General features: G+C 43.1%; 1 protein-coding gene across 4 annotated transcripts in view; it reads left to right on the top strand.

Moving 5' to 3' along the window:
* Positions 1-27500, top strand: part of kcnab1a (potassium voltage-gated channel subfamily A regulatory beta subunit 1a) — an 81952-nt gene that overhangs the window by 24043 nt on the left and 30409 nt on the right. The window contains exons 1-2 of one of the 4 annotated variants that reach the window (XM_056610745.1): positions 253-480; positions 707-927. The exons of 2 other annotated variants lie outside the window; for them this stretch is intronic. In XM_056610745.1, the coding sequence (XP_056466720.1) occupies positions 716-927 (212 nt within the window). In that variant the 5' untranslated portion in view covers positions 253-480; positions 707-715. Of the gene's footprint in view, positions 1-252; positions 599-706; positions 928-27500 lie in introns of those variants that run through there. One more of the 4 variants, XM_056610744.1, reaches the window with a different exon arrangement.

Genomic DNA, 27500 nt, shown 5'->3' with positions numbered 1-27500 from the left:
ATCCCCCCGGACCACCCCGCGCCGGCACGGATAATCCATACATCCCCCACCTCCTCACCCCCTCCCCCCACCCCCCCCCCCCCCCCCCCCGCCCCCCCCGCCACACCGCGCGCCCTGGCACGCCAGAGACAGGACGCAGGAAGAGGAACAGCAGTCCATGGGAGGGGGCGCCGCAGGGGGTCCGACGGGGAAGAGAGCGAGTTGGCACGAAGATTATCAGGAGCTCTCGTACTGGAGGAAGGAGGAGGAGTCTCGTCTTCTCCACAGGCGCTCGATAAACTGACCTTTGGAAGATCTCCTGCCTCCTGCTGCGACGAGGAGGACGACGTGGTGAGAGGAGGAGAGGGAACGGAAATACACCGGGAAAGGTCCGGGCACGACAGAGAGCACACGGTCGCAACGTGTGTGAGCAGTGACGGGACCACCGCATTCGGAGACCGGGGCCAAACCTCGACAGCCTCTCGTCTAACGCAGGAAAAAGTGAAGGCACTTTTCTTTATTTTTACTTTATCCCGACATGCCCAGGAGGGATACTAGCTTGGAGACTTGTGACGTCCTTTCTCTCCCTCACTCTCTTTCAGTCACTTGTTAAACCAAGGTGCTTACCCCTCCTCTCTCCTTGTCTGACAGTCCGTCGCTTGCCATCTGTACGGTGGCTTACTTATACATTTAATTCTTCCCACCTGGGGACTTCCCTGGGGATCAGCCTGCAGCCATGCAGGTGTCCATCGCCTGCACGGACCACCACCTGAAGAGGGGCAACGGGGACCACAGCAAGCAGAGTGCCACCAGCCCCAATGTGGTCAACCAGGCGCGGGCCAAGTTCCGCACGGTGGCCATCATCGCCCGCAGCTTCGGCTCCTTCACTCCCAGGAACCACATCTCCCTCAAGGAGTCCACGGGCAAACACACTGGCATGAAGTACAGGTGTGTGTGTGCGTATGTGTGTGTGTGTGTGTGTATGTATGTGTGTGTGTGTGTGTGTGTTTGTGTGTGTGTGCGCGTGTGTGTGTATCCTCATGCATGTCTTTATGCTAAGGTGTGTGTATGTGTGTTTACCTACTTGATTGATTTTCTTTGGTTTGTGCAGAAATGTCTTTGAGACTTGAGTATTTATGGGTTGGCTTGGTGCACGTGTAAAACAGTGTACACGTGCACTCTGTGAAATGTTGAGCTCAGGGTCCCGCTATCGGTCTGCATGTGTTTGGGTCCAGCAGATGCAGATGCCTTTCATAGTCCATCCTGGGCAGATTTAAACATACCTTGCTAATATGTAGTCTCAAGCTCTGCTTGGGGGTTTTGGACCCTTTTGTTTTATGGTATTCCTTTAGATTGTGGTCGATTAAAATGTGAACATTGTCAGAATAGAAGAATGACTTCATATTCTGTGTCAGCAATTTTTTTTATTTTCGAACCCTAAATGCCAGTTAGTTGTCTCTGCTTAATTTCCTTCATGAAATAATTGCAAAATTGTTACTTCTCCTCCTTTCACATTGAGCTGTGCTAGAAGAGGTTAGAATGATGATACATGAGGCAGTTAATTGCAAGACCCTAGGGGCATTACAGTCAATATGGGTCGAGTCTCCGCCTACTCTCCATGACTTAAATTTAATACAGTGAATATAACCACCTCGAAAGATTATACATTTTTCCTACTACTTAATTTTGCAGTTCTCTTCTTAGTTCCATCTCTTGAAAAATCTACTGCTTTCTTCTTGCTGTCTCTTTAATATCTTTCTCTCTCTTTCTCTTTCGTTTCTCCTTCCTTCGTTATCTTTATTCACGCATACACACATTCGTCATTGACTAAAATAGTCCGCACTTCCTTTGTTTCCTTCTCTGTCTTCACGAGCGTACCTCTCTTTGTTTTCTGTCCACTTATGCCTTCCTGTCTCCTGCCCTACTGTGTGTGTTGGGATGTGTGTGTTTGTGTGTGTGTATGTGTGTGTGTGTGTGTGTGCGTGTACACACACACACACACACACACACACACACACACACACACACACACACACACACACATACACACACACACACACACACACACACACACCACACACACACACACACACACACACACACACACACACACACACACACACACACACACACGCACACACACACACACACGCACACCCACACTGTCTGGCTGCTTCTCACACATCTGCTGAGGCTTGGATATGAAGACTGCTGTGCTGGCATCTTGACTCACGCCAGGACTCCAGTGTAACTCACAGATGACTGAGTTTGGTTTTGGTTCACCCTGGGTTCTCAAAGTGCGGCCCGCAAGCCAATGGCGGCCCGCAGGAACGTTCCTGGCGGCCCGCAATGACATACAGATTTAAGTAAAAAAAAAAAAAGGATTTAATTTTTTATTTGTATTATTATTATATCAATATAATCAATATAATAATAATTGAAGAGGAAAGTCGACCTTCTCTAGCTTTCAATTCAATCCTGTTACATTTGTTCGTTTTAATCCGACTGTTCATTACTTTGAAAGGATGAACCTCAGTTTCGTGATCTAGACCTCACTTGACCTCACTCCAAGAGGTCCACGGTGCATTGGTTTTTTTCACCACTGGGATGGTGATAGCGTTACCCGGCTGATTTTTTTCTTTGGCGGCCCTCAGTCAAAATTTGGGTTCCTAAATTGGCCCTCAGCTGTCCAAACTTTGAGAACCCCTGAAAGCGGTGCATGTGTGTGAGCACTATGGCTTCTCTTGTGCCTCCATCGGTGTGGACCCATGCATTTGTTTGATTTGTGGAAGGGAGACGGATGAATCGACAAGCGGAGAGTGGGCTTGTTTCCAGTTATTGATTAATAAATGTTTTTGCATTACCTTACATAACATTTATTTAGTATTATTTAGTATCTTAAAGTAAGTACAAACAATGACAATTTAACCCACAAAGTGAGAGAATCATCTGAGCACATAGAACAATGATAAAATAAGTAAAGCTTAAGTGCTACAATATAGTAACAAAAGAAATCCCTCTTTTTTTTCTTCTATATATTTAATGTTTCATTCACCAAGATGCGGTGTGAACACAAGTTTTCAACCTGCGGTGGAAGATAGGGTTTCTATAATAATACAATAGGTTTGAAACAGACAATCTTCACCTGTCCTTGTCTTCAATGCTAGGTTACTACTGCAACAATGGAAGTGATTGCAACTTATACACACAAACATATCTATATGCAAAAAATCTTGATTTGATTCCAAGCCAAGGCCCCTGAAGCTTTTGTCATATTACTCAGCCTCAATAGAGGTGTGCGTGTGGACATAAATCCCACAATCACATGCATGCACACACACACACACACGCACGCACACACACGCACGCACACACACACACACACACACACACACACACACACACACACACACACACACACACACACACACACACACACACACACACACACACACACACACACACACACACACACACACACACAACCCCCCCCCCCAGACACACATACACAAACACATATGCACACACACAGGTCTCCTATAGGATGGTTATATCATGCATTCCATCTGCACATTTGTCATTAAATGTTCAGTAAGGTGGTAGATGGCGAACATGACTTGAATAGGGGCTGCAGTTTCCTGCCTTCCCTCTATAAGGATTAGGGTCACAAGAGCAAGAAAGAAAAGGAGAAGGAGTTAGAGATAAATGAGAGAGAATGAACAAGTGAAAAAGGGAAAGTTACTTTTCAACACACAGATTAGGATATCTCTCTCCATCTCTCTCTCTCTCTCTCTCTCTCTCTCTCTCTCTCTCTCTCTCTCTCTCTCTCTCTCTCTCTCTCTCTCTCTCTCTCTCTCTCTCTCTCTCTCTCCTTTTGTCTAGTCTAGAGCGTTCTTTGGTTACCATGGTGTCATCTTTTTTTGTGGTTTCATTATTTCATGTCGTCGCTCCCGAGCCAGCAGGGAGATCAGGGAGAGGTCAGAGCGTTAATAATTAATCTCAAATTATGACTACGTTGACAGTGAGGTCTTGTTTTAAAGCGCTGCCATAGGGTTACGCTGAAGGCGGAACAATGAGGTAGTACACATCACAGACTTGTAGACAGTTTATTGTCTACTAATAGAAAGCTCAATAACATCCCAGAGGATCTTATTCTTAAAGGTCTTGCTTATGTAAGAAAAGACGACAGAGGAAAAGTTAACTTTCCCTCAACGCTAAAGTCCTGGGAGGGATGGTCCCGTGATAAAGAGCATTTTCCCCATCTCACATCCTGCGCTTTGTTAAAGTCTTGAATCCAGAATTCACGCAAATTGAATGGCTAGCTGCTTTTTTTTTTATTAAATAATGACAAAAGAAATAGGCAGCCATCAACAATAAAATGCTATTTTTTCTTAGATAACAAATAATACTCTACCACTCATACACCCATCTTCTCAGGTAGAAATGGGTTCCTCAACGATTTTATGTGTGGGGTTATGTCCGCTCGGTCATTATTGCAACCCTTGCAGAAAGGTATTCAATAAAGCAAGCGATGGGTTCCTTCTACACTGGTTAATCAAACCCGCGCCTCCATCCCATGACTAGTGTACTGATGCACGTACTGAGAGTTCATTAAACAGATCATCCCCACTCCTCCCTCAGCCAAGCGTCTCACTAAATCACAGCCGTTAATCAATACCTTCTCCCGGATGGGATGCTGTGAGATTCCCCCTTGAACCCGCTCCCGCGTGGTGGTGGATGCCTTGCAGGCTCATCTATGCTGTCACCTCACGCACGGTCCCTAGGTCCGGCCAGGATTATTTATACTGCCCATTATCACTGGGCGGCAGCAGGTGAAATACGGTGATCAATGCCTGCGTGATCACCCTCCATCCCTGAAGAACGCCTTGCAGTCAGTGTGTCCTTCCTGCTTCTTCTTCTTCATTCATGCCTCCACTTCTGGGAGGAGGGGGGGGAGAGAGGGAGGGAGGGAGAGAGAGAGAGAGAGAGAGAGAGAGAGAGAGAGAGAGAGAGGGAGTCTCCACTCACCATGATCTCCATAGCAGTCCACCGGGAGGTGCCCCAGTACATGGCCATGCCCTGGTTGATCACATAGGTCATGGCTCGCACAATCTCTGCAGAGACACATGAAGCACACATGAGGTACATCAGTCCGCTAGAGAGAGAGAGTGACAGATAGAAAGGGGGGGAGGGGAGAGAATTGCAGGTATGCAGTAGGCTACAGCAGACTTAAGAGAGATTATAATAAATGAAGGAAGGATGGAGGCTTTTCTTTGCTGCTATGGTTGGTTCGTATCAAACCTTTATGTGTTCACGGTTTTCAACAGACAAACATACACAAACACGTGACAATATTTCTAAGTACTTACATGCAGTGTGTGTGTGTGTCAGTCAGTGCATTTACATGACATTGAAGATGAATTATAGGCTTAATCTGACTATGATTGGAATATTAAGGTGCATGTATACACCTTAGTTGGACTAAAGTCGAATCAAATCAAGTTACTCATAGTTGAATTAAGACCCCTAGATTATTCGATTGATAGTCTAATTAAGCGTGCATTATCCGATTCTAATCCGGTCAATCGGATTGGAATCGGATAATGCATTCTGCGCATGCTGATTTTTCGAGATTTTTCCCGGGGGCCGTGAGCCGAAAGTATAAAGAGACGATAGTCGTGTTGCTGTCGCCGTTGGAAAAAGAGAAAACAGCGATTTATTTACAAGGTGGTGAAGAAGATTGAGAAAGCCAGTGTCGTGCCAATGTAGCTACCCCCTATAAGAAGTGTATCATCATCAACATCAACATGAATTCAGTACACACTATGCTCTTGTTACTTACGAGAGTAGCGTATGTGTGTGCACGAGAATGGCAGTGTGTGTGTCAGTGACTTCAGCGAGTGAGTGGATGAGCGAGGAGAGCGAGCGATTGCGCACGTCAGTTCAGTGAATGAACGAGTCCGGTTGTGTCGGTGTAAACGTGTACTGTTAAGTCAGTGGAACTACGAATGAATTACCCAGCCTGTCAATAATCGGTGGCCGCTTCATTCAGACCTGTAAGCAGATCCACTGCCGGTCAAAGTGAAGGGTGTTACCCCCGAGAGAACATCGGCCCTGAAGGGAAGTGCGTCGGGTCTCTGACTCTCCAACTGATTCATCAGCAACAAGTAAACTCGTAGTGGGGGTTATCTCGGCCAAGGAGGAGAAGGAATTGGGGTAAAGATGTCGTATAGTAGCTTCGTAGAGAGAGGTCATGTTTCCCGAAGCTCCGCTAGGCATTGGAAAAAACTACTTAATTCATCATTTAGATCTACTTTATCTTATTTTATTTCATGATCATAATACCTAACAGTATATAGTTTGTTTTCGTCGTCCTCCATCGCTCGATTCAACAATACATTTTGGCACTTTTTACTCCCGGATCAGACCGCAGAAAAAGCCTTGGACTTTCCTATCGCCAACATGCCTCTGTACTCGGATATCTCAGGCACGGAGACTGGGAAATGCACAGACTGCACCAAAATGCAACAGAGGGTGGCTTTAATTGAAACGAGACTAGCAGCATTAGAAAAATGCAAAGGACCCCTACAGGATACAGTGCCGATGGGTGAGTTTGCTGAGCTCACTCAGATACAGCAAGATGATCAAAGCTACACTGTATCCTTCCCGAAGCTGGACAAGAGAGAGACAGTTCCAGCTGCGTTTCACTGGCACAGAGTCGGCGCTAAGCCAAAACAACATACCAAAGTGAATCAACAAGATCACTCAACGCCAAATGCTAAACTACCCAAAGCTAAAGTTATCAGCCGGATTAGCCCGTCACTGAAATTAACCCTGCCACTGAAGAACCGGTTCCGGCCACTTCAAGAGTCCACGAACGAGCCTGCCACCCATGCACCCCTGAGCCCCGAGATGCGTCCGGACGGACAGTGCGGACAGAGACGGAACATGAACCAGTCGCCATGGAGGCGAGCTGCGCATGCCTCGGCCACCTGTGCACCCCTGACCCCTGAAATGTGTCCGGACAGACGGTACGGACAGACATGGAACAACCAGTCGCCACGGAGGCGGGCTGCGCGTGTGTCTGCCACCGTCCAACAAGGGCCCATCTCAGAGGAAGCAGATGAACCAGACACTCTGATTATAGGAGACTCAACCATCAAGGATATAACCGGTAAGAAGATCAAAACATGCTTCTTCCCAAATGGAATTGTTAGTGATATCAACCATAAACTAGCCAAAGTCATATTGGAGAACCCCAAAATCTCACAGATTATTGTGCATGCAGGATTTAATGATGTTCAAAGAGAACAGTCAGAACTTCTGAAGAGGGATTACACTGATCTATTGGATACACTGGACAAAATACACATCAACTCATTCATCAGTGGACCCATACCATCAGTTGACAGGGGAATAAACAGATTCAGTCGTCTACTTGCACTGAATACATGGCTTTCCAGAGTCTGCAATGAAAGAGGAAGGGGCTTTATTGACAATTTCAACTTATTCTGGGGGCGCAAATATCTTTTCAGAGCAGATGGCCTACACCCAAACAGGTTAGGCTCAAAACTGTTGAGGGACAATCTTCTCTTCTCGCTTTACGCACAGGCCACAATCTTGCCATGGTCTGACGCACAGGCCGCAATCAGAGCACAGGTTGAGAAGAAGCGAGACTACAGCCTCCCCCACACATCTACTCTGCCACTATCTGACACACAGATAGCAGACAGCCCACAGACCTTGAAGAGAGACAACAGCCCGCCCGACACCATCAACACTGTGCCTTCCCCAATCGCTGATGCTGGCTTGACGAGGAACGGCCTCCCCCCTCCTCTGCATTACAGACCAAAGACCTTGAAGAGAGACAACAGCCTGCCCGACACCATGGACACCGTGCCCTCCCCCATCGCTGATGCTGGCTTGGCGAGGAACGGCCACCCCCCTCCTCATCTCTCCCATAGCCACAACAACTCCAGCTCCACTGTCTCCTCCCTTTGCGATTTTCCAGCTGAATTTAAGAAACAGGAATATGTAGGCATCAAACTTGCATCTGTGTCAATGATAGCATCGCCAGGTCATTCCCACAGGCTGATAACACCAAAGCGGAGGGCGCCCCAGCCCCCCGCCCCCTGTACTGATAGTAGTCCTGAGTATTACTGAGACAAAAAAGGGTTCAGCCGTAGACAAAGTATAAAGGACGTTTCGCATAATCTGCTGAACCCAAGGTTGCCTATGTCAAAACATGGCAACTTTTGCATTCCTGCTGTAACCACTAAGAGAGTAAACAAAGGGAAACGTAGACACACTGCTAACCTCACAAATCTCATGCATATTTCCTCCAAACCAAAAACAACCTTAAAGCCTATCAACAACACCATCAAGATGGGTCTACTTAATGTTAGGTCTCTTAATAACAAATCATTTTTAGTTAATGATTTTATTACCACCTCTAAACTGGATTTTATGTTTTAACTGAAACATGGCTGGAACAAAATAACAGTGCAACCGTTCTGATAGAGACAGCTCCTCCCAACTATAACTTTTTTGATGCATGTAGATCTGGAAAAAGAGGTGGAGGGGTTGCTGTTATATTTAAAAATGATTTTCAGGGGAAACAGATGTTATTTGGTGATTTTCCATCATTCGAATACCTTTGTGCTGTATTGAAATGCTCCCCCAGAGTTCTCCTATTAATTATTTACAGGCCACCCACATACTCTGCAAATTTTTTCGATGAATTCACAGAATTATTGTCTAGCATCTCCACAGACTTTGACTGTCTAGTTATAACTGGTGACTTCAATTTTCATACTGATGATTTGAATGACAAGTGTGCAAAAAAACTTTTTACCATTTTGGACACATTTGAACTGTCCCAACATGTGAAAGAGACTACTCATTGTAAGGGCCACACTCTAGACCTGGTTATCACAAAGGGCCTCAATGTTTCTGATCTCTCTGTGACTGATCCTTCCTTGTCTGACCACTTTTGTGTTTTCTTTAATATATCGTTTATTCCCGACATACAGACAAAATCAAATACTGTCAAAAAACGGTATATCAATGAAGAATCGTATGTACTTTTTAGAAAGGCCATCTCCTTACTACCACCTCTCAACCCATGTTCTGCTGATGATCTTGTAGAAAACTTTAATTTGAAAATTTTGAAAATCATGGATGTCATTGCACCTTATAAGGTTAAAACGATTTCTGGAAAGCAAAAGGCACCCTGGAGAAAAGCTGCCTCTGTAACAGCACAGAAAAAAGAATGCAGGAAGGTTGAACGCATCTGGCGTAAAACAAAACTTCAAATTCACCATGATATCTACAAAGAGAGCCTCCGTGCCTACAATTCAGACTTAAAAAGTGCTAGAGAAACATTTTTCTCCAATATCATTAAATCCAATAATAATAATGCAAAAACCCTATTTGCAACTGTTGACAGACTGACCAACCCCCCAACACAAATTCCACCTGATCTCCATTCCACGCAGAAATGCAATGAGTTTGCAGCTTTTTATACTGATAAAATTGAAGGCATCAGACGCGCCATCAATATCTCCACTTCAAACAAAAATGTTGGACTACCACCCTGTTCAGGCAAAAGTAACGTGGCAGGGATGGCATGCTTTAATGTTATTGACTCTAAAACTCTTGTGGAAACTGTTACACAACTAAAGCCATCCACCTGTTGCCTTGATTCTTTACCTACCAACCTCTTTAAGAATGTTTTTGACTGCCTAGCAATAGACATATTGCAGATAGTTAACAACTCTCTCCAGTCAGGCAACTTCCCAAAAGCCCTGAAAACTGCAGTTATTAAACCCCTTTTAAAAAAGCGGAGCCTAGATACCTCTATTATTAACAACTACAGACCAATATCAAATCTGCCCTTCATAAGTAAAATCATTGAGAAAGTTGTCCTCCAGCAACTTAATCACTTCCTGGCATCAACTGGTTGTTATGACTCCTTCCAATCAGGATTTCGACCCCTGCACAGCACTGAGACCGCCCTCATTAAAGTTGTAAACGACATCCGTCTTAACACAGACTCTGGAAAAACCTCAATACTAATGCTACTAGACCTCAGTGCTGCATTCGACACTGTAGACCATACAATACTTTTGGACAGGTTAGAAAACTGGGTGGGGCTTTCAGGCACAGTCTTAAATTGGTTCAGATCCTACCTACAAAATAGGAACTACTTTGTTTCCATCGGCGACTTTGTATCAGAATCAACCAACGTGATGTGTGGAGTCCCACAAGGTTCGATCTTAGGACCCTCTTTATTCAACATCTACATGCTCCCACTAGGGCAAATCATGCATAATAACAATATTGACCATCATTGCTATGCTGATGACACGCAAATCTATGTATCGCTATCACCAAATGACTATCGGCCCATAGATCTGCTGTGCCAGTGCATTGAGCAAGTGAAAGACTGGATGTGCCGAAATTTCCTTCAGCTAAATGAGGATAAAACAGAGATAATTGTATTTGGTGCTAAAACGGAAAGGCTTAAAGTAACCCAACACCTTCACTCTCTGTCCCTGAAAACCTCAATCAAAGCCAGAAACCTAGGGGTTATCATGGATTCTGATTTACATTTCGAAAGTCACATCAAATCAGTTACAAAATCTGCATATTATCACCTTAAAAATGTAGCAAGACTTAGAGGGCTCATGTCCACAGAAGACTTACAAAAACTTGTACATGCCTTTATCACTAGTAAGCTTGATTACTGCAATGGTCTCCTTACAGGTCTCCCAAAACAAACTCTAAGGAAGCTTCAGCTTGTTCAGAATGCTGCTGCTAGAGTATTAACAAAGACCAAAAAATTTGAACATATTACACCAATTCTTAAATCGTTACATTGGCTTCCTGTAGGTCCGAGAATTGATTTTAAAATCATGTTGCTAACCTATAAATCCCTACATGGTTTAGGCCCAAAATATTTAACTGATATGCTTCCACTACATAAGCCTTCTAGAACACTAAGATCTTCTGAGACCAATCTGTTAATTATCCCCCGAGTAAACACGAAACATGGGAAAGCAGGATTTAGTTACTATGCAACAAATAGCTGGAATAAACTCCCTGAGGATTTAAGACTTGCCCCAACTCTGAGCACCTTCAAAACAAGATTGAAGACTTTTATGTTTGCTTTAGCTTTCTGCTAAATCTTAAATACTTTAGCTTTATTTTACTAAAATGCCTTTTTAACTCACTTTAAATTTTACTACTAAAAAGCCTTTTTAACTTTCTATTTAACTTTGCCTCTATTTTTTATTTTAATAATCTTAAAATAATCTACACACACATAACTGTGATTATTATTATTTGTTTTACTATTAGGCTGCACTACATTTGCTGAGTAATGAAGTTGTGTCATTAAGAGCTTGACGAAGTGAGAACCTGTATTAGTGTTTAAGAGCTCAATAATCACTGAATATACGCTGTATGACTGGGAAAGACACGTGTATCTGGGTTAGATTCCTAGAATCTGGGTTAGATTCCTAGAGTCTGGGTTAGATTCCTAGAATAGGTGAATCTGGGTTAAATTCCTAGAGTCTGGGTTAGATTCCTAGAATAGGTGAATCTGGGTTAGATTCCTAGAGTCTGGGTTAGATTCCTAGAATAGGTGTATCTGGGTTAAATTCCTAGAGTCTGGGTTAGATTCCTAGAATAGGTGTATCTGGGTTAAATTCCTAGAGTCTGGGTTAGATTCCTAGAATAGGTGTATCTGGGTTAAATTCCTAGAATCCGGGTTTGATTCCTAGAATAGGTGTATCTGGGTTAGATTCCTAGAATCTGGGTTCGATTCCTAGAATCTGGGTTAGATTCCTAGAATATAAATTGTCAAGTGATTTGTTCATCTTTGCTAGTTTGTCAATGTTGATACGTGTCCTGAATATAACTTAAGACGTTTGGTCTGCTCAGGGGTTTTGTTTTACAACTTCAGACAAGGAGTGAAACCGTATTTGTATTGAATTCACTGGTGAGGTTACATGAATCGCTAGAGTTTTTTGTTTGTGCTATGTTGACTAAAATGCCTTTTTAATTTACCCATTTTTTTGCATATGTTTTTCTTTTACTTATCTATTATTATTTTATTTTATTGTATGACAATGTTTATATGTGAAGCACTTTGAGTCTGCCTTGTGTATGAAAAGTGCTATATAAATAAAGTTGCCTTGCCTTGCCTTGCCTTGCCTAAAGGAACTTCCGCATACGACCGAGAGGTCGGAACAATGACATGGACCCGAAGTCAACTGACAGCTCTTTTCTGAAAACATCTTTCTCGATTGCTGCGGCCGCCTGAGTTTGTTGTTGCTAGTGACGTAAAGAGGTCAACCAGTGGCTCTATTACCACTGTTGAATTGGGCAAAGCGCCAACTATCGTACCGGGGTATGAAATGCTTCGGCCAATGAATCGATTTTCTCACCGCCGTGTATCCTCGGACAATTGCAGTTGTCCGATTGAGGAGCATAGTCAAACTATGGCTTTAATTGGATTCAGCTGTGCATGTAAACGTACTGAGAGTGTATGTGTGTGATGTTAAGATGTTAAGATGTTAAGAGCCTTTTCCTGCATGAGGTTTCCCCTCTTACTCCTCTTAAGTTAGAGTGAGAGTGTTGGCCCTCACCATCATTAAGACATGGCCCCACACTCTAACAAGAGGTGTGAGAGGAGAACTTGAGAGAGGTAAATGAATAAAGAGATACTAGCGGAAAAGGGCGAACTTGACGTTGAAACACTTTTCGGCATCTTTATTTCTATACACCTTTTGTAGGAGCTGTTCGCTGGTTACACTTGGTGTGTATGTAGCTCCTGAGGGTTTGTGGGCCTCGGAAGCTGAGTGTGTATTTAAGGAGAAACCGAACAAAGAAATACCATAAATGTCAAAAATGGATGAAAGTATAAAGATAAATTCGCTACTGAAAACAAACAACAGACAACAAAAGTTACTCTGTGCCGGGTCCGCTGCCAATCAGCCCTAGCGCTGGCAGAGCATGACCCTTCCCAGAAAATTACCTTGGCTTGTTTCCATGGTGACGTGCCAAGCAATCATGTCCTTGGTTCTGTAGGGCCATCACTCAATATTTAAGAGGTTAAGTGCACACAGGCGTAAACCCACAAACCCATATATGAGTATATGTGTTTGTGGGTTTATGCCTGTGTGCAATTAACCTCTTACATATTGAGTCTGCAAAAATAACAGAATCACTTCATGCTAGTTTTTAAGCCTTTTTGAAAAGTACAGAAGGAAGATAAAACATATTCACCTTCCTTGAGGAAATAAAAGATGATTTGAGAGTTCTCAAAAACCTATTGCTCACTGGTCCGTTGAAATTGTTATGAAAATTCACTAACAAAACACAGGGATCATGTATGTCTGTGAATCATTGTGTGATTTGTTGCCGGGAAGTCCTTTTGAGGGAAGGATTGACTTGTGTCTGAATTATTTCGATGTCACAAATGGCGCTACCTAATTAACTCCAATAGGTAGAGAAAATATAAAAATGTGAAAGCAGTGAAGAACATGATACAATTTTGTAATAGAATAATGCAGAGTGAAGTCCATGAATGCTAAATCACTATGGCCTATCAAGCTAAACTGTGGTCAGAATAACAAGTAGTGCTCACTTTGGCAGTCTGGCACCCTCTCAGACATCACTTTGCCTTTGGGTGTCCTGAAAAGAGCCGTATGCATAATTAAGTATCGTTACTGTCCCTTGACATCCAATCCCTGTTCCTTTTTTCATTGGACAACATTTGATACTTGTCCCCATGTGTGTAATGAACCCATTAAAAAAATGCATAGCAGCCAGGTGGCCTATGCCAGTTGTCCTCCATAAGGGGAATGACTGAGAGACCATCGGATCAACTGTCAATTCTGGATTCGAGGGTCGAACAGGACGCAGACTACATGACACGTCGGCTTCATCCATTAGAATATGGTTATGAGTTTTTTTCTCTGCAAGGGACACTGAAGAACCTGTTGGGGGAACTTTGCCTGATGCTCCTTTGGTTCTTTTGAGTTAGAGTCTCAATTGCACACTGCAGAAAAATAATGTTGAACACAAGAGACTGCTACTGGATTCATCTGGGACACCAGGGAGCTGGTCTTCTGGAGACAGAGTCGGGTGGGGGTGCGGAGAAGGGGGTAAGGGGTGCCAATGACTTCAAACTGATCAACAGATGTCATCTCAAAAAGTAGATTTTACCTACTTTTTAGTTCGTTTTTCTTTTAGCCAGCCTTTCCGCTAAGGCCTGGAGATGCAGCGATGTCGGAGATGTTGTCTAGCGACGATCTTCTCTGCGGGAACTTTCTCGGCATGCGTCGACTCCTTCCTAGCGCAGTTTTGATGTTCCCCTTCATCTAATTTGTCCGGGCTACTTCCACCGCTGACGTGATCGGTCTGGCTCCTTTTCAGATTGGGCAGCCATGTCTGCCGGCAGTCTCCCACTCACATCTTTCTTCTTTTAATGAAACAAAGTGCCGGGGTGGCGGTTGGAAGCTCGTTCTGCCAGGGAGTAGCCCCGTCTTTGCTTATTTGGTGTTCTCTCAGCGTTCCGCCCAGACAGGCCACTGTTGCCTGGAGACATTAAGATAAGTGAGTGGTTGAAACCAAGCGACGGAGAGCAGAAAGCAAAAACTAACATTGAATGTGGTGCACAGATTGAGAGCACAGATGCTACAGTGGCACGGTTCAGATGAGGTGGAAAGAGGGAGAGAGATGGGGAGAATATTACTTTGTGTGAACCAGCTCATATCCGTGAAAAAGATAAGATAAGAAGAAATATGACTTTATTTATCCCAAAGGAGATTCTTGTGCCAACATAAAAATAAAAACAATAAAGTTATTAAATATGGAGGAGTAAATGCCAACACCAGTGCCTAAAAGAATAATCAAAGTAGGGTAAATTATCATGAAAACAAAATATACCATATATGAAGTTCTTCTCTCTACATTAGGAGTTCCGGTTGCTTTGGGCATTAGGCTAAAGCTACCCAAGCAAGACAGAGGTTAATGCACTTGAGATGAAACAAGAGGAGCTGTGTGGTTAATAGCCCATTTCTAATGGAACCGATTAACGTTGTTAACTCCGAACGGAGGGCTACAGTGATCATGATAATATACATAATGATACACTTTTATGTGCGCAGCACTTAAGCTTATAAAGTTATCCATGCCATCTTATTCTCTTAATTTAACATTAGCATAAATTCCAGTAAGTTAACTGGGCCTCATAAGAGGGCTAGCGATGGCTGGCGCCTATGCCTTGACTGTGTCCAACATGTGATCGTTAGGTTAGCGCTAAGATGCTACGGTCAGCGGCTGCTGAGCTCTGGCTGATTGGTGGTCAAGCATCACCTTGTTGGGATAATGGCATGTTTCCCCAGATCAACTGGACTCAACGCTCTTTAAAGAGTCTGTAGAGGTCTTTGAACTATAGACTGATCACTCCATCACGTTGATTGTTTTGGGGGGGCTTACTCTGTCTTAATTGTGTTGTACATGACATGTACAATGAATAAGGTCTGGTGTACACAGAGAACAAAGACAGGGATATCATTGTTGAGTAATGAAAACAAAACGGTCTACTGCCTGCTAGAAAAATTAGAATTTGGGGATCAAAGCAAGATGCTTAAAATCTAAGAAAAATTATTAATAAATTGTCATTTGGGCTGCTTTTGTGAGAGGCTATAGGGAGAGTTCATATATTTATAGTTCATCTGTTTATTTCTGGAGATATATCTTGACTTTAAGATCAATGTAGGCAATCCAAAGCTAAGATAATGTTCCCACATTTGCCTTTTGGCATTGGACTGCATTTCTCCTTTCTGCTTCTCTATGTCTTTGTCTCTTTCTCATGATCTTTCTACGTTGTAATCCATCAAATACATATTTAGTTGAGTGCTGCATACAGCGCTCAACTATTGTTCTTCTTAAGTTTTATTCTTTCTTTCTTTCTTCTTTATTATTCTTTACAAACTTTGGGACCTATCTCCTTCCACAATTTATCGCTTAGAGACTCCATTCAAATTTTAAAATGTTCAGATTAGCTTGGAATTGGAATACTTTTAATCACGTTAGGCTGGAAAAATTAGCATTCGGCGAGTACATACAATTTCGGCTGGTTTAAAAAAAACTGAAACGGAATTAATATAATTCCTTCTACAAACACCAATCAATACCACACCTTTCATAAAGTTTATTCTTTGTGAAGCCAGATCCACTATTACTAACCCTAACCCTAAAGGTACTACTACTACTTCAGCGACTACTACTACTACTACTACTACTACTACTTCTACTACTTCAGGTACTACTACCACTACTTCAGCTACTACTACTACTACTACTTCAGTTACTACTACTATTATTATTTCAGCACTTGCAGATTTTGATTTCAGCTTCCAGGTTTTTCAGCAGTGCACTGCAATACATTTGACCTTTCACATTTTTCAGCAAAGCAGGGCAATACCTTTCAGATTCTTCAGTTCAATTCATTTTACATTTCTGCATTTTTAGCAATGCTTGCACTTTTCATTAAACTTTCATTTTATTTGTTGTCCAACCATTTACATTTTCTTGAATGGTGTGCATGTTGACATTGTTTACTCCATTTAGACTTTTGAACTTTTGTTCAAATTCCTCACTTGATTTAAGCCATTTAACATTTCTTTACGTCTTAAACGATGTGTTTTTATTCAAACATATTTTCAACCTCATTTGCACTACAGCACTCACCGCATTTTCTGCAGGAAAGGCATTTTCTAGTTTCATTGTTATCCAATTTCGAAATAATTTAAATTTCTTTGTACCAGAAATTGTCTTTTTCTTAATTGAAAAAATATATTTTAAAATTTCTTGAATGTTGCATGTTGTGAAGTAAATTTGCTGTAGGAAACCTTTAAAACATTGATCAGCTATCTGTCCCTTTTCTATTGGGTTAAATGCCGATGAAAGTATGGGCTCTACCCAGTACCTGAACCTTTGCCTTCCTGACCCGCTTGTTCACCTGAAGTGAGACACATTTAATAACTCCCAGGGGGGAGAGAGAGAGAGGGATAGAATGAGAAAGAGAGAGAGAGAGAGAGAGAGAGAGAGAGAGAGAGAGAGAGAGAGAGAGAGAGAGAGAGAGAGAGAGAGAGAGAGAGAGAGAGAGAGAGAGAGAGAGAGAGAGAGAGAGAGAGAGAGAGAGAGAGAGAGAGTGTGTGTATACGATTGTGAGAGAGAGAGAATAATAATAACTGAGAATAATAATAACTTTAATGATATTCCCAAATAATGTGGCAGGGTTTGTTCCCTGAGGCAGTGTATTCAATTTATTACACACTCGCACACAAACACACACACACGTTTGCACACACACACAAAACCAATGTCAGCGACAGTTCAAGCGTATGCAAAATTACAAATTCTAAAATGAATCTGTAAGTATATGTGTCTGTTGAATATGTGTTTGTGTGTGTGCGACAGTGTTGTGTATGTAGTCCATGTAGTCGTCTCTGGTTGTACTAGGCTTAAATTCAGGCCCAGGGGAGTGACACAGCATCCACAACCTGCAAAAAATAAAAGCCCTTTTCTGGACAACAACCCATCCACCCAGGAGACCCCGAGTCAATACAAAGTGTGTTTCAACAGCCAACGAGTGTCCCGAAGATGAAGGAAGCCTTGAGAGGGGAGAAGTGGTTCTCTCAGCTTCTCATCTATCAGGGTGCTCTCTGTCTGCATCTCCCTCCATCCCTCACACACACCGCAATGGGATTAGGAGACCCCCGCCTGCACACTGCACACACTACACGTAGAACACACATGCAGATATAAACACACACACACACACACACACACACACACACACACACACACACACACACACACCCCCCCCCCCATGAGCCATGTGGACAGCCGGGAAGGAAAAACCAGAGCGGAAAGGGTGAGATGGGTGAATGGGTGAGCGAGGGAGGTCTAACAGCAAGAAGAGAGAGAGAGAGAGAGAGAGATGAACTTAGAGATGGATCAAGGTTGATTACATGGATAGGTAATCAATCCTATAGTGTGGGAGAAAATTAGAGAGCTCGCTCCTTAGACAGGTTTGATTTCTTTCCATGACATCAGAGCTGACTTGCTGTAAATGGCTTCTGAAAAGGTTTGCAAACATGTTGACAGGAGCACACAGTCTTTTAGCTGCAGAGGCTGGGGAGTTGTTGTTTCTTTAGATTGCTCTAGGCTTCCTCTTCAAAGAACCAAATGTATGTATGAGATGTAACTGCGATAAATAAAACATCCTATTCCTACTTGGACTTCAATCTAAAGTCACTATGGAAATGAAGGCAAAGAGAGAGACTTGCTAGCTACGTGTATATTCTCCTATTTGACCCTGCGCCATTTTTCGTTTGCGGTTTTGGAGTTTGTGGCATTTGTGTTAAACTTATGCGGCAAATATCCGGAGGTAGCCAGGGAAACACGGTTCCTATGGCACCTCAGGGACAACTACTACAAACTGGCTCACCGTGTCCCTCTGTCAGCAGGAAAATGTATAATTCACCAATTAGCACTGTTTGCAACATTAATAGGCGGGTCCGACTGAGGAACTTTTCCCCTCTAGTGAGCCGCTATGGGGGGGGCTTGGGAGAGAGGATCCGCCCAACTTCACAGTTTGGCGGCTCAGTTAGCTGCTCAGGTAGAACCTGCCTCAGAGTTGTATTGGCGCCATCTGAGTCGCAGCTTCGCCGATCCTAATTAGTCTACCCTGATTTGATACGGTTGAGGCGGGATATGACGTAAGTACAATATGACATGATTAGAACTCGACACAGCTACAACATATAAACAGCGCCATTTTTTTTAAATAAGCAGAACAGACGGAGACAAGCAGACGAAAAATAAATAATCACGTAAAACAAAAAGTGTCACAGAACTAATTACGTCCAGTTTAACCTCCGTTGGGTAGCCGCTACCAAGGTTCCCGTATGGGAACGGACGCCGAGGGGAACTCAATGAGTGGGTGTAGCCAAAACACTGAGCCACTTTCCAAGAAATCCCTCAGTCGGAACGCGCCTAATGTTAGCGACATTTGAGAGGTGCTTGTGTAAGCAGCGTTTCTGTTAGCGGTGTTTGTGTTAGCGTTGTTTGTGTTAGCGGTGTTTGTTTTAGAGGCCCTTGTGTTAGCGGAATATTTCCTTGTGGGGAATCGTCTCATTATCTCTGCATGCATCTGCATTGAAATACCCTAGCCCTTTTGCTTATTAAGGCGTTTGGAGACTCTAAGCCTTCAAGTCCTTCAGTTTGCTCTTGAACGCACCCCCCCTCTTCACATCCCCTCCTCTTCCCCTTGATCTGGCCCCCTGTTGCTCTGCTGGCTGTTGATACGAGTGTCTGTGTTGATGAAGAGGGGAGCAGCCTTTGTCCCTTCATATATTAACAATATTGAGGCAATGTGTTCCAGATGTCTTGATTTCCCTGTCTGATATGTCAGAGATCTAATATGTCAGTGATTTGACGTATCAGGGATATGATATGTCAGTGATTTGATACATCAGGGATATGATGTGTCAGTGATTTGATAGGAGGTCGGTGATCTGATATATTGTTGACTTTTTGATTGTGGAATGTTGACACAGTAGATCTACAACCTGTCAGCGATGCCGAAACTGGGGTCGTAATGAAATATTGGTTACAGTTACTGTAGTTCACTTTTTACACTGAAAGGCACATTTTAAACAAACCCCACTTCATCACACTCCTCTCCTGACCTAATATTGTCTTTGCATTCATGGTAGCCACAGAGACTCACACACCTGGCCTAGGAGTTTCACAGGACCAAGACTTTGGTGAGAATGGGATGAAATTCAGCATTGGGTGACTAACCCTACTTCAGTGTACAGTATGTATGAGGTGTTCATAACCATAATTTGGCACATAAGCGTGTGTATATGCATAGATATTAATGTATGTGTTTGTCCTTAATAAATACATACACACCATACAGTGCTGAAGTTGTGTTTTTTTGTTTCTGTGTGGACATACACACACACACAAACACACACACACACACACACACACACACACACACACACACACACACACACACACACACACACACACACACACACACACACACACACACACATACACACACACACACACACACTATTGGCGTGTAATAAATCCTTAGCAGGCAGTGTTGTCGCTACTCCAGCCATCATGAATTAGGGATCAGATTCTTCCCGGTGGACGGAATGCCTTCCTTTGATCCAACATTCCTTTCGTTCTTTCTGTCTACTTGACTCTTTTTCCATTTTTTTTCCTTTCGATTTTATTTCATCCTAATACGTTTATTCAATCATAATTAAAATAAACAAAAAATGTCTTTCCCTTTTGTCAGGAACTCCCTGGCCTGTCACTCTTTCATGTATGCCGTGAAATAAGCTGAAAACCATGGCAGGGAAAGTGAAAGACGTGCGTGGGTGTGTGGGTGTGTGCATTTGTGCATGAGTGTGTGGTAGGGTAGGGAGGGTGGCCGAGTGAGTCTCCTGCATGGCTTTGCATGGCCGGGCAGCCATAGCTTTCCTGTAAATAATGCAGAGAGAATGTTTGGGGCTGAGGCTGCTGTGTCCACGGCGCCCGTAGCCCCCCCCCCCCCCACACCAAACAGCTGACGACACACTCCTTCCTCCACATCGGGTCACATGCAGGTAGACCCTACGGGACCGTTCTTCCTCCTGCTCTGGTGTCTGGATCCCCTTTCATCTTCACTTGCTCACCTTGACTTCTGATCTCTTTTATATCATGAGTGAATATGTAATGTGTGTGATGTTAAATTGATGAGTCATGTGTTAGTACAAGGTCCTGACTGAGCCTCATAGTCCCCAACTGTGTGTGTTTTTTCTGCGCGTGAGTGTGTGTGTGTTTGTGTGCGTGAGAGTGTGTGTGTTCGTCTCTCTCTCTCTCTCTCTCCCCCTCATTGATCACTCTAGTCTCCATCAACAGTTTATACGGTGTGTGTGTGTTAAACAGCTACAATTTGCTGACCGCTTCTTTATCGTTAAGCTAGTCTTTTAAACCTCTATGTTTGTTTAGTTGAATAATGTTTCTAGTCAACCAGCAGTGCGCAGTAAGTATCTTGTAATGATCCATGTTGCTTTTAGGCAGCATTATTACCTGCAGACTCAGCAGGGCCACTAATATATACTACATACTACTACTACAGTACTACACTACATATATAGTTAACTGCCGAGCATATATATATATATACTGTATATGCTGGAGTTAACTATCATTATGCTATGGTTGATGACTCCATAAATTGTAATCCTTCAACTGGGCCAAAGGGATAATTTTGGGACTACTTTCACAGTGTGCAGCATAATAACAATGTGACACGGCCACATAATTATTAGCTGCTGCCGACGCTTGTTGTTTCTCAGAGCAGAGCGTCCTCGCTAATAGCATGTTATTCTGAACCCAACAGAGCGTTCGGTCCTGCCCACATTGTCCCATCCGCCGTGTTGCTTTTGGGTGTCCGTAATCAGTCTGGGACTGCTTTGGTACATTTGTTTGATCTACTCAACTTAATGCCTTTGTGTGTGTTTGTATGATTTATATTCAGCTACTTCTGTGTGTGTGTGTGTGTGTGTGTGTGTGTGTGTGTGTGTGTGTGTGTGTGTGTGTGTGTGTGTGTGTGTGTGGGTGTGTGTGTGTGTGTATGTGTGTGTGTGTGTGTGTGTGTGTGTGTGTGTGTGTGTGTGTGTGTGTGTGTGTGTGTGTGTGTGTGTGTGTGCGTGTGTGTGTGTGTGCGTGTGCGTGTGCGTGTGTGTGTGTGTGTGCGTGTGTGTGTGTGTGTGTGGAGATATGCTGATGGTATGGGGCATGCATTATTGCTGATTAATTGGTAACTGTCAGCCTATATAGTTGATTGATTTATTGAGCGGATTAGACTCCATAAAACAAGAATCTGCTTGCTCAGACATTTTCATATCGAATTCCTATGTGTGTGTGAGTGTATGTGTTTGTGTTTGTGTGTGTGTGTGTTTGTGTATTTGTATTTTTGTGTGTATGTATGTTTGTATGTGTACATTAGACCAGGGGTTCTTTTTAGTGTGTTATATGTTGAACGCTAACACTATGTGGTAATGTTCACGGTGAATATGGTGATTTATGTGATATTTAAATATAGATGCATAATGGTCAACGTGCCTTGATGTGTGTGTGTTTGTGTGTGTGTGTGTGTGTGTGTGTGTGTGTGTGTGTGTGTGTGTGTGTGTGTGTGTGTGTGTGTGTGTGTGTGTGTGTGTGTGTGTGTGTGTGTGTATCCTGGTATATATATATGTTCATAGCTGCTGTATATAGTCATGGTGTGTGATTATGCTATGATATGAGGTATGAGCTGCTGAACTCCACTTATCCTCATCTATAACCTACAGAACAATGTGCTAAAGTCACCCATTTGGCAAAACCCCCTTCTGTAGATACATGTATCATATCCTAAAATGCTGTGCGCCCCCAGAATATCTACACATTACATGCTGTTGACATTCACCCCTCCATAAATATTTTGCATAACGAGAGCACTGACATGCAACACTTTGTTTTACACACATTGTCCAGCACTCGGTCACTGGATCTCCTGAATACTGAGATCCTGTCTTTGCACAAAGATGGCGGATTATACATATTAAGGTGCCATGATACCCTTATATGTTGCTGTGCTACTCGTGTGTTGGCCACAGTACAGTATAAACAATGCTGGGGAATGCTAGGGGCATTAGCATTTCAATCCGCCTCAGCAACTGGGTGTCATTTTGATTCACACAGACTGTTATTCTATAGAGCCAAGGGATCCAACGCTTGCACCACGCCGTGTTGTGCATTCAGGCAAGAAAATAATCAATTAGAATGGCAATGTTGGGATATATATATTACCACGTGTTTATAGAACGCTAAGAAAATGGATACCAGTAGTTTAGGCTGTGAGTCAACATCCAACGCTGCAATTACTGATATTCCTGTGGTATTTAAAGAACGCGCTGATGTGTGTGTTTAGATGCCACCAGTGCTGTCGTTTAGCATCAGACGCCCACCATTTGAAGGTCTGTGTTGTTGTCCAGCGGTCGTCCAGCGTCTGGGTCAGTGCTTGTATGTCAACGTGTGGCATCACCGCTGTGGCACAGGGCTAGTATCATCAAACAGAAGTGGTTCATATGTGTTTTACATTCATCAATTGAATCTTGATTCATAATGTTATGAGGCTCAACAATACTTTAAAATTGTATATGTGAATTTGTTAACACCAAATAACTAATAACATTTCTTCTGGTACAATCTGGTTGAATCTATAATGTAATAGAAAATGGTAATATCTTCAATTTTTTATTCATATTCTTGTCTCGGTTGTAAAGCTACATATAACATTAAGAACACTTTGTAGGGGAAGATATGCAGCGTACAATGTCGGTTGTTTGAGTACTTTGGTAGTACAAATATATTCTCTAAGATTACATTAGTGTGCACCTGAATGTGATTTGTCTCCTTCCTTTATCAGCCCCTTTTACATTGATTGCACCCAAGTTTAAAGTGTTTCTTATCCCTTCTTATGAACCAGGCCAATAACATGACCGATTCCATTAAATGTCCTTGTACGGCAAACAATAAATGTCTAAACAGAATTACACAGATGAACAGAGTTTATAGGTAGTAGTCATGGCTACACCTATTACCTATTTGTGTAGAAGTTCTGATATGTCTGGGCTTTGATATATAGTATATTTCTCCACCAGGCTTTGGCCTCTCTCTGTGTGTTCCCAGTGCTTCTCTCTGCACGCACACCATCAGCACTCCCAGCAGTGTGGAGCAATCTCCTCCTCACATGATGAGCCTCCCAGCTGCTGTCACTCGTCAGCCAAAGCCATGCATACACGCCTGCATGCGCCGAACATATGTTGCTACCACACACACATGCACACAATGTGCTGCGTGACAAGAGTTATATTGCTTTAAAAAAAACTGAAAGGTTTTAAAGTACTTAATTATTTTTATGTTTTGACTCTGAGTCACCATGGTTATTAAAGTCTGCAGAAATTAAACTAACTTAATGCTGCTGGTCTCAATAGACAAGCGCATATAATATATACCCAATATTACTCATCAATAACACTACCAGATTGCCAGTTGATTCGACAAGATTGCACCATCAAAAAGGTATTGAAATTGGGATTAAAAACACACTTTACTCAATGAATACCAATCATCTGTTGTAATTGTGTGTTTAAAATGCTTAATAACACAATTGATTCCACCTGTATTGGTTGACTCAATAGCACACATTCTAATAAACGATGGAGCCTGAATATATGACAGGAACAAAGTGGGACCAGCAGGAAGGAGGTGTCTGATGAATGCTTATTCATTTCCTTGACCATCATCTTCTCTTATCCTCTTGTGCTGAAATATTAATATTCACTATAATAACTACATTATATTGGCTTAGTAATGCAGATTTTTTTTGTCTGCGTGACGCTCTTCGTTTTTATTTGTAGTGGGTCGAGTTTCCACAAGGTAACCTTGGAAACGCAATGCCACTTGAGAACGAAGCTGCTGCTGCCGGGGCGAAAGGGTGATTCAGTATGAGTGTCAGGATACGCTCGCCCACGGCAACACAGTGTGTGTGTGTGTGTGTGTGTGTGTGTGTGTGTGTGTGTGTGTGTGTGTGTGTGTGTGTGTGTGCGTGTGTGTGCGTGTGTGTGTGTGTGTGTGTGTGTGTGTGTGTGTGTGTGTGTGTGTGTGCGTGTGTGTGCGTGTGTGTGTGTGTGTGTGTGTGTGTGTGTGTGTGTGTGTGTGTGTATATGAGTGCGTGTGTGTCTCTCCGTGTTACCAGAAGCTTGGTGCGCCCTTATGGCATGCTTCCCATCAAAGTGGCCATGTGCACAGAAACTGTAATGGGTTGTGTGTTGGAGATGCTTGACATGCAGATCTTAGTGGTGTTCAGCACCGCCCACTCGCCACACCCCCGCCTGTGAACGCGTGAGAGGGTTGATGTCTCAGTGAATGAGCAGCACTTTTCTGCAAAACTAAATACAGCACTGCATCAGGCATTAACATGGATGTTAACGGCTAACCTGGGAAGCTCTCGGTAGTAAGGTGGTCTCTGTTCTACCATGGCAACAGATGCAGGTGTTGTTTTTGCAAAGTCTCTCTGTCTCTCATTCAAACTTACACACACACACACACACGCATGCAGCCTCATACGAATAATTAGTTGAATGGAAATTAATATTTAACATACACACTGAGTGTGTGCACGGCCATGGACGCCCACCACCCATTTCATCGTTCACATAGTCACACCAACACACACACACACACACACACACACACACACACACACACACACACACACACACACACACACACACACACACACACACACACACACACACACACACACACACACACACACACACACACACTCACACACATCAGGCCACACATTCTTGCTCCAAACTCTTTACCGTTTATAATCGCTTAGCAGTGTTTTCCAATTTATAAGACAGATTCCATTGAAAAAATATTGACTCGGAGTGCTCTGTCTGTTGGCCCCGACCAGGGTGTGATGGAGCCTGGCTGGCTGCTTTTACACCACGCGACGGTGGGTTCTGGTCGTGTTCTCCTGCAGGACTCTAATGCAGTCTTGTATGAGCCTTCGCCTCTGCTGCCTTTGATGGATGTGGAATAGCCTTGCCTGGGACGGTTCCACTTTGGCCCAGAGATGCACCGCTGCCGTTTAAAACCCATTGAGGGGTAAATGTAACACACAGTCACATGTGTGCGAATGTGTAACACTATGCATATTAAGTATGCATGCATGGAGAGAATTCACACAGCCACACCTTTTGAATAAATAGTTCAGTGTGAGGTCAGATTGTGTTATAGGCATGGCATCAAATCGGGGTTACATGAGCATTTCGGCGAGTGCTTTGTGCAAGGTTTTATGTTTGTTTGTATATTATAAACCAGCCTTTCACCAAACACAGACACTTTTTGATCAAGTTTGAATTAATTTTTTTTTTCTTTTTCTAATTGGATGATCATTAATCATCGTCAACGACCTCAATTCCAGTTCAATAATCCTCCCTCCTTGATCGTGTTTTGACCCCTGCTAGAATCGCTTCCCATTGCGTTTCCCTCTCCCTGCTCTGCATCCTTTTGTATTTGTCACACACTCCGTCAGCCTTGAGTGATGTTACGAATGGCTCCTAATGGACATTTTTTTGTTGTTTAGCAACCGAGAGACGCTTTTGTTTGCTTTCCACCTGTGTGTGTTCCACCATTTAAATGTAGGCCCATTCTTTAAGCAAATCTAGCCTATTTGATTCTGAAAGCTGGAGGTGCTTCGAAGGTTGCTCAAATCAAAGCATATACCATTAGCAGATACTTCTTCATATTAATGTTTCCATGAACGCTTCTCTCCTAAGGTTATACCCCAAATTGTGTCTACACCCCTGATTTATGTGAATATAATATAATATGAGTCCTTTATTTATCTGCTCACCATGTGAAACACAACTTTGCACAGCTGAATTCAGCAGTATTTGATGTATTTATCTTGAAGAGCGCATGAGGCTGAAGCACACTTCCACATTGGTTAAGGGTTGGATGTGTGTACAAAAGTGATCTGAATCCGTCTTTTGACAGGTTTTAAACCCTTATTTTAATGCATGGAGCATGATGGACTGAGTGAGAGAATGAAAGGGGGAAAGCTTAGAGAAAAAAATACTAATTGAACCTATAAAACTTGATATGAGGAGAATGCTATAAACAAACTGTGTTTGTGTGTTTGTGGTGTTTGATTGACTGACAGAATAAAAATGATAAATGAAGAAGAGGGAGAGAGAGAGAGAAGAGGGTGAGGGAGAGAGGGAGAGAGAGAGAGAGAGATTGAGAATGACACGCAGGCAAGACTGGTGAGGTAATTGTTCCACAGAGGTGAGGAACGACGGCAAAGGTGAATCCAAGAGAGATGGCGGGAGAGAGAAAGCGTGAGGGAGAGACTGTGAGCGAGAGACAGCAGGGAGAGACAGAGAGAGAGACAGGTTGAGGGAGAGACTGTGAGAGAGAGACAGCAGGGAGAGATATTGAGAGACACAGACAATAAGAGAGGGATACAGTTAGAGAAAAAAAAGATACCAGATACAGATACAGAGTGAAAGACAGACAGAGTGAGAAGAGACAGAAGGAGAGAGAGAAAACAGAATAGAGAGAGAGAGAGAGAGAGAGAGAGAGAGAGAGAGAGAGAGAGAGAGAGAGAGAGAGAGAGAGAGAGAGAGAGAGAGAGAGAGAGGGACAGAGTGAGAGAGGCAACTAGAGAGATAGAGAGTGAGAGAGAGCCAGAGTTATAGCAAAGCAAAGTTAGTTAGAAAGAGACAACGCAAGACAGATCCAGAGTGCTTGATGACAGAAATAGATTAATGGATGAAAGAATAAATTAAAGAAGAAGAGAA

This window comes from Gadus chalcogrammus, chromosome 16, assembly GCF_026213295.1.
Source record: "Gadus chalcogrammus isolate NIFS_2021 chromosome 16, NIFS_Gcha_1.0, whole genome shotgun sequence".
NCBI lineage: Eukaryota > Metazoa > Chordata > Actinopteri > Gadiformes > Gadidae > Gadus > Gadus chalcogrammus.
The sequence above is the reverse complement of the archived record's forward strand: the minus strand, read 5'-3'. Positions and strand labels throughout refer to the sequence as shown.